Source organism: Chiloscyllium plagiosum, unplaced genomic scaffold (assembly GCF_037043375.1).
Source record: "Chiloscyllium plagiosum isolate Xiang-an unplaced genomic scaffold, Cpla_swu_hap1 HiC_scaffold_19, whole genome shotgun sequence".
Classification (NCBI taxonomy): domain Eukaryota; kingdom Metazoa; phylum Chordata; class Chondrichthyes; order Orectolobiformes; family Hemiscylliidae; genus Chiloscyllium; species Chiloscyllium plagiosum.
Genome location: NW_028270157.1, coordinates 71387240 through 71403623, shown reverse-complemented (window position 1 = coordinate 71403623; position 16384 = coordinate 71387240). Strand labels below are relative to the sequence as shown.

At 43.8% G+C, this 16384-nt stretch overlaps 1 protein-coding gene across 2 annotated transcripts in view; it reads right to left on the bottom strand.

Moving 5' to 3' along the window:
• Positions 1-758: 758 nt before the first annotated feature.
• ddx11 (DEAD/H (Asp-Glu-Ala-Asp/His) box helicase 11) overlaps positions 759-16384 on the bottom strand; it is an 80908-nt gene continuing 65282 nt past the window's right edge. For both annotated transcript variants that reach the window (XM_043708914.2, XM_043708917.2), the window contains 4 exons: positions 10366-10450; positions 7211-7286; positions 1488-1642; positions 759-1052 (listed from right to left, as the gene is read on the bottom strand). In XM_043708914.2, the coding sequence (XP_043564849.2) occupies positions 1014-1052; positions 1488-1642; positions 7211-7286; positions 10366-10450 (355 nt within the window). In that variant the 3' untranslated portion in view covers positions 759-1013. The remainder of the gene's footprint in view (positions 1053-1487; positions 1643-7210; positions 7287-10365; positions 10451-16384) is intronic.

The window sequence follows — 16384 nt, the reverse complement described above, 5'->3', positions numbered from 1 at the left end:
ACCTGCTGACAAATTCCACATTTTCTGTTTTTATTTCAGAATTCAAACATTTCATTTCTCTTAAGAATTGGAAATAGAAAAATTCAGCTGTAATTCAAATAATATTCTTACTTGATTGAGGCTTTTTTGAATCATTTTATAAATGCTTTTTACCTTAACCATGTTCAATACCTCTCTGTGTGCTGAGACCCACTGTTTTAGGTTGGCTTATCAGAGTGTTGCTTTGAAGTTTACATCTTTGATAGAACAAAGAAAATGACAGCACAGGAACAGGCCCTTCAGCCCTCTAAGCCTGCGCTGATCCAGATCCTCTATCTAAACCTGTCACCTATTTTCTAAGGATCTGTATCCCTCTGCTCCCTGCCCATTCACGTATCTGTCTAGATACATCTTAAGTAATGGTATCGTGCCTGCTTATACCACCTCTGCTGGCAACGCATTCAGGCACCCACCACCCTCTGCATAAAGAACTTTCTATGCATATCTCCCCTAAACTCCCTGATGTTCTCCCTGGACTCTGCTGTCTTTATTCACATGTGCTATCGCAACTTAGCATTGGGCATATTGCCAGTATGTTCTTTGGATAATCGAACGTTCGGATAATCAAATACCAGACAAGAAGTTTAGTCAAGCATCGGGACCTAGTGATCTTGTCCGGATAATCCGAAATTCAGATAATTGAGGTTCTTCTGTATAAACATTCAGGGAGCAAGGGGAGGGTGAGGAAGAGGAGAGAAGGAACACCAGTACCACACAAACAAGGCCACCTCTGTTCTTTATTATTGAGATTCAGCAGAAAAACACAAACACTAACATAATTAGTAAATATTACTCAACAGATAAATATAAAACAATCACAGGAGAATTAGCAGCAGCAAAAAAGGATTTGAATCAACTTCATTGTTATACAATTAGGCAAGAACTCCATAACCAAAGGAGTGGTTTGAAACAGATGGAGGGCACCAGTATGACTGCTGTTAACCACGTTTCAGCCCAGCAATGGTCTCTTGTAGCTACTTAGCATCTCCTTGGGCCTTCTTGTCTCTGAAGAACTGTAACCCAAAACATGAGAAGATTAGATTACTTACAGTGTGGAAACAGGCCCTTTGGCCCAACAAGTCCCCACTGACACGCTGAAGCGCACCCACCCAGATCCATTCCCCTACATTTACCCCTGCACCTAACACTACGGGCAATTTAGCATGGCCAATTCACCTCACCTGCACATTTCTTTGGACTGTGGGAGGAAACCGGAGCACCCAGAGGAAACCCACGCAGACACGGGGAGAATGTGCAAACTCCACACAGACAGTCGCCTGAGAAGTGGAGACATGTTAAACGTCTCATGTAACACTCTTCTTCAAACCAAACGATTTTATTAAAGAGCTGAGATTAATGTTACATCACTCATTCTCTTCACAATCCATGAGGAATGATAATTTCACTGTCCCACTGCAGGCTGACTGGAGTTCAGTGTAACATCTCACCTTTCCGATGGCTCCAAGGGCAGGTCCAAATGAAGTTTCTGCCTTAGTGCGTGCTCTGATCCAAGTTGGTAGCTTGCTGAGGATGTTGGACCGGGTGTAGCGATGATCCAAAAGGACAATAGCAGCATAGTCTTCACGGTGACGAATGGCTCGACCTACAAACAGCGCAGTCCATAAACAACAGAAATGAGGCTTGTCCCTGATACTATTACAAGGTTTCTTACAATTGTGCTACACAACTTGCTACACAAGCCATTGGTTCAGGGAACTGTGATTCAGCAGAAAGCACTTTCTCTCTACAGCTGAGCACTGCTCCTTTCAAGCCTGTAAACCATTTCAATTAGTTCCTGGCTAATATTAAAAGGCTGGTGATATTGACTGGTGCCAGCGGTAAGAATCAAAAGTCAGTAAATTCACTTTTCTTAATGCTTAGCAGAAGGAAAACGGGGCTAATTTTAGGCCTAGATCTGTGAAAGTCAGATATTACAGACAGCACTGTGTGCAATTCTGGTCTCCTTCCTATCGGAAAGATGTTGTGAAACTTGAAAGAATTCAGAAAAGATTTACAAGGATGTTGCCAGGGTTGGAGGATTTGAGCTATAGGGAGAGGCTGAACAGGCTGGGGCTATTTTTCCTGGAATGTCAGAGGCTGAGGGGTGACCTTATAGAGGTTTATAAAATCATGATGGGCATGGATAGGATAAATAGACAAAGTCTTTTCCCTGGGGTGGGGGAGTCCAGAACTAGAGGGCATAGGTTTAGAGGGGGAGGGGAAAGATGTAAAAGAGACCTAAGGGGCAACTTTTTCAAGCAGAGGGTGATACGTGTATGGAATGAGCTGCCAGAGGAAGTGGTGGAGGCTGGTACAATTGCAACATTTAAAAGACATCTGGATGGGTATCTGAATAGGAAGGGTTTGGAGGGATATGGGTCGGGTGCTGGCAGGTGGGACTAGATTGGGTTGGGATATCTGGTCGGCATGGACAGGTTGGACCGAAGGGTCTGTTTCTGTGCTGTACATCTCTGACTCTACGAGGCAGTAAAAAAGTTTAGAATGGCGGAGTAAGGCTGCTATACACGAGTATGGTCAGTGCAGACTTGGAAACTGACCTGCCCATGCTCTCCACCCAATGACTACTGATGAAGATAAGGCAAAGGAGGAAACCAAGGATAGATCTTTGGGGCATACTACAGGGATGTGAGGCCTGTAATCTCCTGGATAAGATTAAGTATAAAGAGAACAAAGGCAAGTCACTCTTGAGAAGCTGCACTGAGGATGGACAGTGTTGGAGGAGAACAGTGTGGTTCACGAGAATGATGGCTACAGAGGAATTGGAGGGGACAAAAGGGATTCTGCAATGGTGTTGCAATTAATGTCAGGATCATAGAATCCCTACAGTGTGGAAACAGGCCTTTTTGGCCCAACAAGACCACACTGACCCTCCAAAGAGTAACCCACCCAGACCCATTTTCCTACCCTATCACTTGACATTTACGCCTAGCTCATGTACCTAACCTACACATCCCTGAACACTCTGGGCAATTTAGCATGACCAATTCACCTGGATTGGCAAAACTGGATTTAGTGTTGTCCAATGAGGCAGACTTGATAAGGGAGCTTAACGTGAAGGACCCCTTAGGAGGCAGTGATAATATGATTAAATTTATGCTGCAATTTGAAAGGGAGAAAATAGAATCCGAGATAATGGTATTACAGCTGAATAAAGGTAACTACAGAGGCATGAGGGAGGAGCTGGGTAGAATTGACTGGGTGAGGAGCCCAACAAGACAGACAATGGAACTGCAATGACAGGAGCTTCTGGGAGTAATTCAGGAGACACAGCAGAGATTCATCCCGAGGGAAGAGAAGCATGGAACAGGGAGGGTGAAGCAACCATGGCTGACCAGGGAAGTCAGCAGTAGCATAAAAGCAAAGGAGAAAGCATATAATGTGGCGAAGGGCAGGGGGAAACAAGAGAATTGGGAAGCTTATAAAGACCAACAAAGGGCAATTAAAAAAAGAGGTAAGGAGGGAGAACATTAAATATGAGGGCAAGTTAGCCAGTAGAACATAGAACATTACAACACAATTCATCGGCCCTCAACTTTGCACCGACCTGTGAAACCAATCTGAAGCCTATCTGACCTACACTATTGCATTCTCGTCTATATAGAACAAGTACATTACAGCGCAGTACAGGCCCTTTGGCCCTCGATGTTGCGCCGACCTGTCATACCAATCGGAAGCCCATCTAACCCACACTATTCCATGTACGTCCATATGCTTGTCCAATGATGACTTAAATGTTTATCCAATGACCATTTAAATGACCTTAAAGTTCGCGAGTCGACTACTGTTACAGGCAGGGCACGCCACGCCCTTACTATTCTCTGAGTAAAGAACCTATCTCTGACATCTGTCCTATATCTATCACCCCTTCATTTAAAGCTATGTCCCCTCGTGCTCGCCATCACCATGTGAGGAAAAAGGCTCTCACTATTCACCCTATCTAATCCTCTGATTATCTTATATGTCTCTTTTAAGTCACCTCTCAACCTTCTTCTCCCTAATGAAAACAGCCTTAAGTCCCTCAGCCTTTCCTCGTAAGACCTTCCCTCCATATCAGGCAACATCTGAGTAAATCTCCTCTGAACCCTTTCCAAAGCTTCCACATCCTTCCTATAATGCAGTGACCAGAACTGCATTCAATACTCCAAGTGTGGCTGCACCAGAGTTTTGTACAGCTGCAACATGACCTCATGGCTCAGAAACTCAATCCCTCTACCAATAAAAGCTAACACACCATATACCTTCTTAACAACCTTCTTTGGGCGGCACGGTAGCACAGTGGTTAGCACTGCTGCTTCACAGCGCCAGAGACCCGGGTTCAATTCCCGCCTCAGGCGACTCTCTGTGTGGAGTTTGCACATTCTCCCAGTGTCTGCGTGGGTTTCCTCTGGGTGCTCCGGTTTCCTCCCACAATCCAAAAAAATGTGCAGGGGTTAGGTGAATTGGCCATGCTAAATTACCCGTAGTGTTAGGTGAAGGGGTAAATGTAGGAGAATGGGTCTGGGTGGGTTACGCTTCGGCGGGTCGGTGTGGACTTGTTGGGCCGAAGGGCCTGTTTCCACATTGTAAGTAATCTAATCTAATCTAATCTAAAACCCTATGAACCTAAGTGGTAATTTTCAGGGATCTATGCACACAGACACAGATTTCTCTGCTCATCCACACCACCAGGAATCTTACCATGAACCCAGTACACTGTAATCCTGTTATTGCTTCCAAAGTGAATTATTTCACATTTTTCTGCATTAAACTCCATTTGCCACGTCTCAGCCCAGCTCTGCAGCTTATCTATGTCTCCCTGTAACCCGTAACATCCTTCAGCACTGTCCACAGCTCCATAGTCCTTAGTGTCATCTGCAAATCTACTAACCCATCCTTCTACGCCCTCATCCAGGTCATTTATAAAAATGACAAACAGCAAAGGTCCCAAAACACATCCTTGCAGCACACCACTAGTCACTGAACTCCAGGATGAACATTTTCCATCAACCACCACTGTCTGTCTTCTTTCAGCTGGCCAATTTCTGATCCAAACTGCTCAATCTCATGCCTCCATACTTTCTGTAACAGCCTACCATGGGGAACCTTATCAAACACTTTACTGAAATCCATATACACCACATCAACCGCTTTAACCTCATCCACCTACTTGGTCACCTTCTCAAAATAATATAAAGGAAGACTGTTAAGAGTTTCTTGCAAAATATAAAGGGCAAAAGAGAGGCAAAAGTGGGCATTGAGCTGCTGGAAAATGATGCTGGAGAGATAGTGGTGGGGAACAAGGAAGGGGCTGAGGAACTGAATAATTACTTTGCGTCAGTCTTCACTGTGGAAGACACGAGTAATATCCCAAAAATTCAAGCAAATGAGGGGGCAGAGCTGAGTATGATGGCCATCAGCAAGAAGGTGCTAGAAAAACTGAATGGTCTGAAGGTGGATAAATCACCTGGACCAGATGGACTACACCCCAGAGTGCAGGAAGATAGCTGAAGAGATAGTGGAGGCGTTAGTGGTGATCTTTCAGGAATCACTCGAATCCAGGAGGGTCCCAGAGGACTAGAAATCGCTAACGTAACACACTTGTTTAAAAAGCGACCAAGGCAAAAGACGGAAAATTACAGACCAATGAACGTTGATCATGGGTAAGATCCTGGAATCCTTTGTGAAGGATCAGATTTCTGAATACCACAAAATATGGTAAAATAGGGCAAAGTCAGCATGATTTCATTAAGGGGAAGTTATGCCTGACAAATCTGTTAGAATGCTTTGAGCAAGTATTGAGCATGTTAGACCAAGGAGAGCCATTGGATGTTATCTACCTGGACTTCAAGAAGGCCTTTGACAAGGTGCCACGCAGGAAGCTACTGAGTAAGATAAGGGCCCATGCTGTCAGAGGCAAGGTGCTAGCATGGGTAGAGGCTTGGCTGTCTGACAGAAAGAAGGGAATGGGGATAAAAGGGTCTTTCTCAGGATGGCAGCCGGTGACAAGTGGTGTTCCACAAGGCTCAGTATTGGGACCACAGCTTTTCACTAGCTATAAGTAATCTAATCTAATTTATACATTAACGATCTGGATGAAGGAACTGAGGGCATTCTGGCTACGTTTACAGGTGATACAAATAGAGATAGAGGGACAGGCAACATTAAGGAGGTGGGGAGGATGCCGAAGGATTTAGACAGGTTAGGAGAGTGGACAAAGAAGTGACAGATGGAGCACAATGTGGGAACATATGATGCCATGCATTTTGGTAGGAAAAATAGAGGCATGGGAGAAAATTCAGAAGTCTGAAGTGCAAAGAGACTTGGGGGTCCTCGTCCAGGATTCTCTCACGGTAAACTTGCAGGTTGAAGCAGTAGATAGGAAGTCAAATGCAAGGATGGCATTTATTTTGAGAAAACTTGAATATAAAAGCAAGGATGTAATTCTGAGGCTCTGGCCAGACCATATATGGAGCATTGTACACAGTTTTGGGCCCCAAACCTTAGAAAGGATGTACTGGCCCTGGACTGTGTTCAGAGGAGATTCACAAGAATGGTGCCAGGAATGAAAAGCTTAACATATGAGGAACGTTTGGGGACTCTAGCTTTATACTCGATGGAATTTAGAAGGATGGGGAGGGGATCTAATTGAATACTGAATGGCCTGGACAGAGTAAATGTTGGGAAGATATTTCCATTGTAAGGAGAGACTAGGACCCGAGGGCATAGCCTTAGACTAAAGATAAGACCTTTCAGAACGGAGATAAGGAGTAACTTCAGTCAGAGAGTGGTGAATCTATGGAATTCATTGCCACAGAAGGCTGTGGAGGCCAGGTCACTGAGTATATTTAAGACTGAGATAGATAGGTTCTTGAGTATCAAGGAGATCATGAGTTACGGGGAGAAAGCGGGAGATTGAGGTTGAGAAACACATCAACCATGACTGAATGGCTGAGCAGACCCAATGGGCTGAATGGCTAATTTCTTGTCCTATGCCTTATGGTCTGATGGTCAACATTCACCTCAGTCTCACCGTGACCTCACTGTACTCCTTGTTCAGTCCAAAAATTACTACAAAGTTTCTTGCCTATCACCTTCTCAGTAATATGTTAGTGCAAGTAATTTCTGAACTTTACAGTACTTAACCCTGTGTCGATGCTGTACAGACACCCACCTATCGATTGGTTAACAGCTTTCATGCAGAGATTTTCCACAAGAAGTTTTCCCGGAGTCTTCCCATCAGTTTTTGGCTGGAGAATTAAAATACAACAGTGAGCAAGACAGATACTTTACATGTTCACAGCCCTAGAGCACATTATAAACCATTTACTCAGTTCATAAATCATATTATAAACAGTCTGGCAGTTTGCTCCAGACACCACTCCTGGTTGAGGTCACTCTTCCCAAACACCACTCCTGGAGTCACCCATATTATTCAGTTTTACTGAATCTGGAACACATTACAAACGCCAGCTGAAGTGTGCCCATGTTATAGATGGAAAACAACTAGCTGCTAAAGATGATCCAAGACAAAAGTTGGATGGTGTAATTAAATCAAAGAAGAAGATTATGAAAAGTATAAGATTATGAAAGGATTGGACACTCCGGCAGTAGGAAACATATTTCCACTGATGGGTGAGTGCCGAACCAGAGGACACAGCTTAAAAATACGGGGCAGACCATTTAGGACAGAGCTCAGGAGAAACTTCTTCACCCAGAGAGTGGTAGCTGTGTGGAATGCTCTGCCCCAGGGGGCAGTGGAGGCCCAGTCTCTGGATTCATTTAAAAAAGATAGTGGAATCAAGGGTTATGGAGATAAGGCAGGAACAGGATACTGATTAGGAATGATCAGCCATGATTATATTGAATGGCGGTGCAGGCTCGAAGGGCTGAATGGCCTACTCCTGCACCTATTGTCTATTGTCTAAGAAAAGTTTGTGTTGTTACAGTTTTGGAGAGAGAAAAACTGCAGTATGCTGTTTTCATAAAGAAATGGGTGAATTATTTACAATTTGGTAAATTAGCTTGCATTTATATTGTGCCTTTCATGGCCAATTGGGTCACAAAATCTTTTATAACAATGCAGGAATCACAGTAGCCAATGTGAGCACAGCAAGGTCTGGGAAACAAAGATGAGGTAACAAGTAGATATTATGCTTTATGATGTTTATATAGGGATAAAGACTAGCCATGGCAACTGGGGGGAAAAACACTCCCGCACTCTATTTCAAAACCTAGGATCTCTTTTGTTCACCTGAGAGGACTTGTTGCATCTGTGATCTGTGTACTTATCTCTGCAGCAGGGACAGACGTACCCGGCTGAACTGATCGAGCCAAGACAATCCTTTTATTTTGATACTCCCTGCGTGGTGAAGCATTGTACAAAATTCTCATGGAACTGGAAAATCCAGCAGCTTTTAAAGGACTGCTGCAATAAAGCAACAGATCAGGAATACAAAATCCACTCTCCCAACATATTGCAAAGGAAATAGAAAGAGTTCACTTTTGAGGCCATTCTACTAATTCTCTGCCTTGCACTGAAAAAAAATTAGAAATATTTGTATTGCACTGAGGATGGTCAACGCTCCCACATTTAGCACAAAGCTAAAGTACTGCGCATGCTGGAATTCTGAGAAATAAGGAGAAAATGCTGAAAATCAGCATCGCTCCACAGATGCTGCCTAACCTGCTAAAATTTCCCATTGTCATTCCACATTTACTGGAGATTTTCTGAAGACCCTGTTTCAGAAAGTACGTTCCCTGCAATTCTCACTCACACTGATTTAAGCAGCACGAGAACAGGCATCAGGGATAGAGTTAGTGGAGCACAGTGATTAATTCCGCCAGGGCTTACAAACTGAGCCTTCATACAAACATGCTTATTCATTTTGCACAAGGTCAGCCTAATGTCATCTTTTCTCTGCTGCCTCCAAAGGGATTTAATCAACCTTTAGTCAAAGGTTTTAGTCAAAAGGACATTGCATCACAGAAATTGCAGGGCACAGCGATACTTTGCACATGCTTTTTAGATTACATTACAGTGTGGAAACAGGCCCTTTGGCCCAATAAGTCCACACCGACCCGCTGAAGCGCAACCCACCCATGCCCCTACATTTACCCCTATACCTAACACTACGGGCAATTTAGTATGGCCAATTCACCTCACCTGCACATCTTTGGACTGTGGGAGGAAACCGGAGCACCCGGAGGAAACCCACGCAGACACAGGGAGAACGTGCAAACTCCACACAGTCAGTCGCCTGAGGCAGGAATTGAACCCGGGTCTCAGGCGCTGTGAGGCAGCAGTGCTAACCACTGTGCCAACGTGCCGCTTGTTTCAAATTCAATTCTCACCCACATATCACTTGCACAAACCGCAGGCAAGCAATGGTAGGAGTGACTCTGAATCCTAAAGGGACTTTGCATCTGCTCACACTATCTTAAATGTGCTCTACCTACAGCTGGCAATAATGGAGGCAGTGTAACCATGGAGCCAGAGGAACAAGAGATAAAAGAGTTTGATGGTGACCCTCTCTCTGTTGCCTGTGATTGGCAAAAGTGAAAGGGGTGGTGGAGATTGGAGGGAGTGGAAAGTGGAATATATATTTGTATAAAGTGTTACAATAAACATAACTCAAAAGAAAAACTGTGGGAATGTACAAACGTTGGGAGGAGAACTTTGTCATGTGTTGGGTTTCCCTGTCATAGACTATCTTTTTAATAGGGCCCTCGCTTCTAACTGAAAGCACTAATTAATGCACCGAAATAAGATATTGTCACATGTGCTATGCCTGAAGGCAAGTCTCATTGGCTGCTGATGCTTCATCCTGGGCATTTTTTGTGTTAGCGTCTCTCCATGCTGCTGTGTCAGTGCCTTCCACTCTCAGAGGCTGAGTGACGATACAAGTCCCCAGACCACCTCAGCTGGACCAGGAATTCAGCCTGTGTTGTTTGTGTTATTCTGAATCTTGCACAAGCCATCTACATTCAGGTAACAAATGCAGGGCAAGACAGGATCAGGAATAGGTTCTCACATAAAGACAAGGACATTGACATCTATACACTGCATCTGGCATAAAAAAAATACGGTCAATTAGGAGAAAGTGAGAACTGCAGAAGCTGGAGATCAGAGTCGAGAGTGCGATGCTGGAAAAGCACAGCGGGTCAGGCAGCATCTGAGGAGCAGGAGAATCGACGTTTCGGGCATTGATTCTCAATCTCCTCAAATGCGGCCTGACCTGCTGTGCTTTTCCAGCATCACAGTCTCGACAAGTACTGTCAATATCTGGATTTTGAAGCAATTTACATTCAGACCTAGCCGCAACATACCAGGGTCTTGTCCAGATAAGCCATTTTCTCCTGGAGCTCTGGTGAGTTGATATTGGGAAACGGCATTCCAACCATCACCACACACCTGTAACACAACACACCAGTGACATGACGGATGAACATTGGATCAAGGTCAAAACATTTTCCATTTCCCATTTCCAATCTGTGTAAATAACCTTGAACGCTAAAACAATAAGATTTCCAAAATGGTAGAGGGTACTAATACCAAAGTGCATTGTGGAATCTTGCATCAGTTATGCACCAAATCCCATTCCCTCAGGGCATCTATGTTCAATTGATTACACTGGCAATGTTCACCAGTGTTTTTATATACTTCCCCAGTCTTGCCCCCATCTACACCTCCGTCAGTGTGTGAGATACTTGCCCCAACCATTTGTTAAAACACACATTATTGTTGTAATATAGCTGAACAAATAGTAATGATAATTTCGAAAAATAAATGTAAAGAATGATACTCTGGCAGTAAATTGCCCAGTCACTTGATAACAGATCTGGAGTTATGCCTGAACCTGATGAGGCATTAATTAGCTAGCTCTCCACACCACTGAGCTCTGATCACACCACATTATGTCAAGGCCATAAAAGCTGGGAAACAAACAACATGAGTTCTTCCAAGCATAAAGGGGATTTGAGAGGCGCCAGTTAGTCTGGACTAAAGGTACACAGGAGGTGAGGAAATGGCTAATTGTACCAGAACCCTGAATTTTACTTCAAATCATATCATGTCGGACAAAGGAAAGTTTATTAAATGGAGCAAAAGTCAATTTAAAGCAGATTTTCTCAGTGAGAAAGATCATTAAAACTTTACTGGGCAGAGTAGGAGACACAGAGACACCAGGCAGACAGCTGGGCACTAAGGTAGGGAACATGGGAGAAGATTTTTCAGTCCCTCCAGTTTGTGACATCATTCAAGTGGACTATGACTGATCTGTATCCTAGCTCTAACTCCTTGCCTTTGCTTCATTTCCTTAATACACTTGTCTAACAAAGATCTACAAATATCAGTTTGCAATTTTCATTTGACCCGCGTTGTTGTCAGACAGAATTCCAGAGAAGAAGAGTTTCCTGAAACGACCTTGAATGGGGCAGCTCTAAATTAAGTTTATACGAACATAAGAACAAAGAACACAACAGGCTGCTCGGCCCTTCCAGCCTGCTCCACCATTCAATTAGATCAGGGCTCATCCGATTTTAACCTCAACTCTACATTCCTACGTATTCCCAATAATTTAGATTAGATTAGATTACATTACATTACAGTGTGGAAACAGGCCCTTCGGCCCAACAAGTCCACACCGACCCGCCGAAGCGAAACCCACACATACCCCTACATTTACCCCTTACCTAACACTACGGGCAATTTAGTATGGTCAATTCACCTGACCCTGCACATCTTTGGATGGTGGGAGGAAACCGGAGCACCCAGAGGAAACCCACGCAGACACGGGGAGAATGTGCAAACTCCACACAGTCAGTCGCCTGAGGCAGGAATTGAACCCGGGTCTCTGGCGCTGTGAAGCAGCAGTGCTAACCACTGTGCCACCGTGCCGCCCAATGTTTCATCCTCTTGGTCATCAAGAATCTATCTACCTCGGTCTTCAAAATATTTGAAGATTTTGCATTCATTATGTTATGAGGAAGGGAATTCCAAAGGCTCACAACACAGTGAGAAAAACAAAATTTCCTCATTCTTGTTGTAAATGTGTGACCTCTTATTTTTAATCTATGATCCCTAGTTCTTAATTCTCCCACAACAGGAAACATTTCTTCCCACATTCATCCAGTCAAGTCCCTTTCTAAACACTAGAGGATATATCTCTCCACTCTGCAGGCACCCTGCCTCTATTCCTGAGGAAGGGCTTTTGCCCGAAATGTCGCTTTTCCTGCTCCTTGGATGCTGCCTGACCTGCTGTGGTTTTCCAGCACCACTCTGATCTAGACTAGAGGATATAGACCTAGCCTTTCTCATCAGGCAATCTGCTCATTCCAGGGATTAATCTAATAATCCTTCTCTGAACTGTTACCAAAACATTAAAATCCTTCACAAGTAGTGATCAGTAATATACACAACCCAGGTATAGTCTCAGCAATGCCTGTATAACTGAAGCATAACTTCCCTACTCTTGTATTCAATTCCCCACATAATAAACCATAACATTCTGTTAGCTTTCTTGATTAATTAACTCTGTGATTCATGCATTGTACTAAGATACCCAGATCTCCCTGGATCTCAGGACTCTGCAACCCCTAACCCTTTAAATGCCATACTTTATTTTTCTTCCTGCCAAAATGGACAATTTCACACCATCCCATATTGTACTGCATTTGCAGATCTTTGCCCATTCAACCTATCTATATTCCCTTACAGCCTCCTTATGCCCTCTGCACAATTCAGTTTCCTACTTATCTTTATGTCATCAGCAAATTTGGTTACCACACTTTTGATCGTTTCCATCCAAATCATTTGCATAAATTATAAACACTGTCCAGGCTTCAGCACTGAGCCCTGTGGCACACCATTCGTGATGCCCGGTCAGCCTGAAAAAGACAGACTTGTTCCTACTCTCTGCTTCATGTTAGTAGGCCAATCCCTATCCATGCCAATTTGCCCACACCACGAGCTTTTATTGCTTGCAATAGCCTTACTAAATGCCTTCTGGAAATCTAAGTACAATTCAAAGTTTGTGCGAAGATTTGTAGCTCGGGTGCTCGTTGTTGTGGTTCTGTTCGCCGAGCTGGAAGTTTTTGTTGCAAACGTTTCGTCCCCTGGCTAGGCGACATCATCAGTGCTTGGGAGCCTCCTGCGAAGCGCTTCTTTGATGTTTCCTCCGGTGTTTATAGTGGTCTGTCCCTGCCGCTTCCGGTTGTCAGTTTCAGCTGTCCGCTGTAGTGGTTGGTATATTGGGTCCAGGTCGATGTCCAGACAGAGAACAGCCAGGGAAATCCTAGAGGCATGGCATTCATCCACAAACTCCATCAACAAACACATCGACCTGGACTCAATATACCAACCACTACAGCGGACAGCTGAAACTGACAACCGGAAGCGGCAGGGACAGACCACTATAAACACCGGAGGAAACATCAAAGAAGCGCTTCGCAGGAGGCTCCCAAGCACTGAGGATGTCGCCTAGCCAGGGGACAAAACGTTTGCAACAAAAACTTCCAGCTCGGCGAACAGAACCATAAATTCTCAGTACAATACTCACCTTTGAATTTAAATTAACAACCAGTTTGTTTTTAACCATCCTACAAAAGTCTTAAACCACCTTAAATACATCAATCAGATCACTCTGTCATGTTCTATATTGAATGGAACTTTGCAAGCTGGTTTCATAAATTGAATCTTTTTGAATCTCTTTGGCCAATTGAGTCCACACCACTCTTTCGAACAGCATCCCACACAGACCGACCACCCTACCCCATTCCTGTAACCATGCATTTCCCACGGCTAACCCACCTACCCTACACATCCCTGGACACGATAGGGCAATTTAGCATGGCCATTCCACCTAACCTGTAGGAGGAAACCGGAGCACTTGAAGGAAACAGATAGAATGTTCAAGGGTGGCACAGTGGTTAGCACTGCTGCCTCACAGCGCCTGAGACCCGGGTTCAATTCCCGCCTCAGGCGACTGGCTGTGTGGAGTTTGCACGTTCTCCCCGTGTCTGTGTGGGTTTCCTCCGGGTGCTCCGGTTTCCTCCCACAGTCCAAAGATGTGCAGGTCAGGTGAATTGGTAGTGTTAGGTAAGGGGTAAGTGTAGGGGTATAGGTGGGTTGCGCTTCGGCGAGTCGGTGTGGACTTGTTGGGCCAAAGGGCCTGTTTCCACACTGTAATCTAATCTAATGTAATCTAAACTCCACACAGTTGCCCGAATCCAGCTCCCTGGCGCTGTGAGGCAGCAGTGCGAACCACTGAGCCACTATGTTGTTCTTTTTAGTGTTGCACACTCTCAAAGGCTTTTTAATTTTTATGCTGCTGCCCAGAAATGCATGCAGTTCTTCTAAACGGGAGACTCATCAGAGCTTTATGTAACTAACATATTCATAAACAGTTTCAATTCCAATCTTCTTGAAATAGTAGCTTTTTTTTAAATCAAATTCACATTGTTCCATGAGGTCTATGGAGATTGGGACTAGCTGGGTTGCTCTTTTGGGAGCCAGTACAGATACATTGGGCCAAATGGCCTCTTTCTGTATTGTAAAATTCTATGATTCTAAATGGCAACTTTGGTACTTCCACTTCTAACTTTCACTTCTCCTCCACAATGTTTGGCTTCTTATCAATTAGATAATACTCTTATTCTGTCAATGCTTTACCAACTCAACTGCTCCTTTTACATGCTTGACTATGCCACCTAACATAGGTGACAGAACAGGAGATCTAATTCTGTTGACGACTAAGTTATTTATATACAAAATAATGATGGTCAACAGAAGAGTTGGGGACTGGAGAGGAGCATCCACAGAGATTGGACGGTCAGGTTTCAGTAGCACAGATTCGATGGGAGATTGCAATTTCAATATGGAAACAAGATTCTATTGGGCTGATTCTCCCAGTGTCTGCGGGGGTTTCCTCCGGGTGCTCCAGTTTCCTCCCACAGTCCAAAGATATGCTGGTCAGGTGAACTGGCCATTCTAAATTGCCCAAAGGTGCATTAGTCAGGTGAAATGGGTCTGGGTGGGTTACTCTTCGGAGGGTCGGTGTTGGGCCGAAGGGTCTGTAGGGAATCTAATTTAATCTAATTACTTATTTTCTTTGAAAGGTATGTGCAATATGTGTATGAGTACCTACTATCTAGGTATTAGTAGGACTATCATAGGACTATTACTCCAGACACCCAGGAAATGTTCTCTGGACCCAGGTTTGAATCCTGCCACAGCTGATGGTGGAATTTGAATTCAATAAATATCTGGAACAAAGAGTCTAATGATGACCATGAAACCTCTGTCAATTATTGGGAAAAAAACCCATCTGGTTCACCAATGTCCTTTAGGGAAAGAAACGGCCATCCTTACTTATATACAAAATAATGATGGTCAACAGAAGAGTTGGGGACTGGAGAGGAGCATCCACAGAGATTGGACGGTCAGGTTTCAGTAGCACAGATTCGATGGGAGATTGCAATTTCAATATGTGACTACATGTGACTCCAGAGCCACAGCCATGTGGTCGTCTCTTAACTGCCCTCTGGGCAATTAGGGATGGGAAATAGCCAATGATGCCCTCATCCCATGAATCAATAAAAAAAAATGCTATTAAATATCCAGAGCAAAACCAATTTTACTTTACACAGTATTCATGAGGTTTGTATGGGAGCTAATGCTGGTCAGTGAGCCGACAGGTGAACAATTTAGGATAAGTATGAAGTTTTGAATGGTCTCAGCAGCCAAGGGTGAGGTAATGAAGGTGGAAATAGGCAGTCTTGGTGATGGCACAGATAACAGATTGGAAATGCAAGAATGCAGTCTTCCATGGATTTTAATGCGTAGACATTTGATCAAACTTCAGTATTATGTAGCAAGGCCAAGTGAAACTAAACTGGTGAATGCTGTAGGTAATTTTTTTCCACAGATTGGAGACTTTAAAGTAAACAAACTCAAGAACATCGAGATCTGGCCCTGAAGGTAATGAATGATTAACAAGGAAAATCAGGAGAACATCACTGAACTGTGAAAATTAATGCATGGTGGCTAACAGGAAAATGATCTTTACCTCATGGTTTATGAAAAGAACCCAACATATTACTGATATAAAGAGGAATCTTTATAGGATAAGACACTGTCAACATGTTAACCAGATTGATCCCTGAAAGACAGTGCAAAAAACAAACCTAGAGATTTCAAATGGGTGAAAACTTGGTCAATTACTAGTTCGAGAGCAACACTGAGTCTCTGACAAAGTGACCACTCAGTGGTATTTATATATATAAAGTTTTTGCTTACAGTTGCTTGATCTTAAAGTGAAGAGATGAACGCATGCAAGCTTTATGTGCT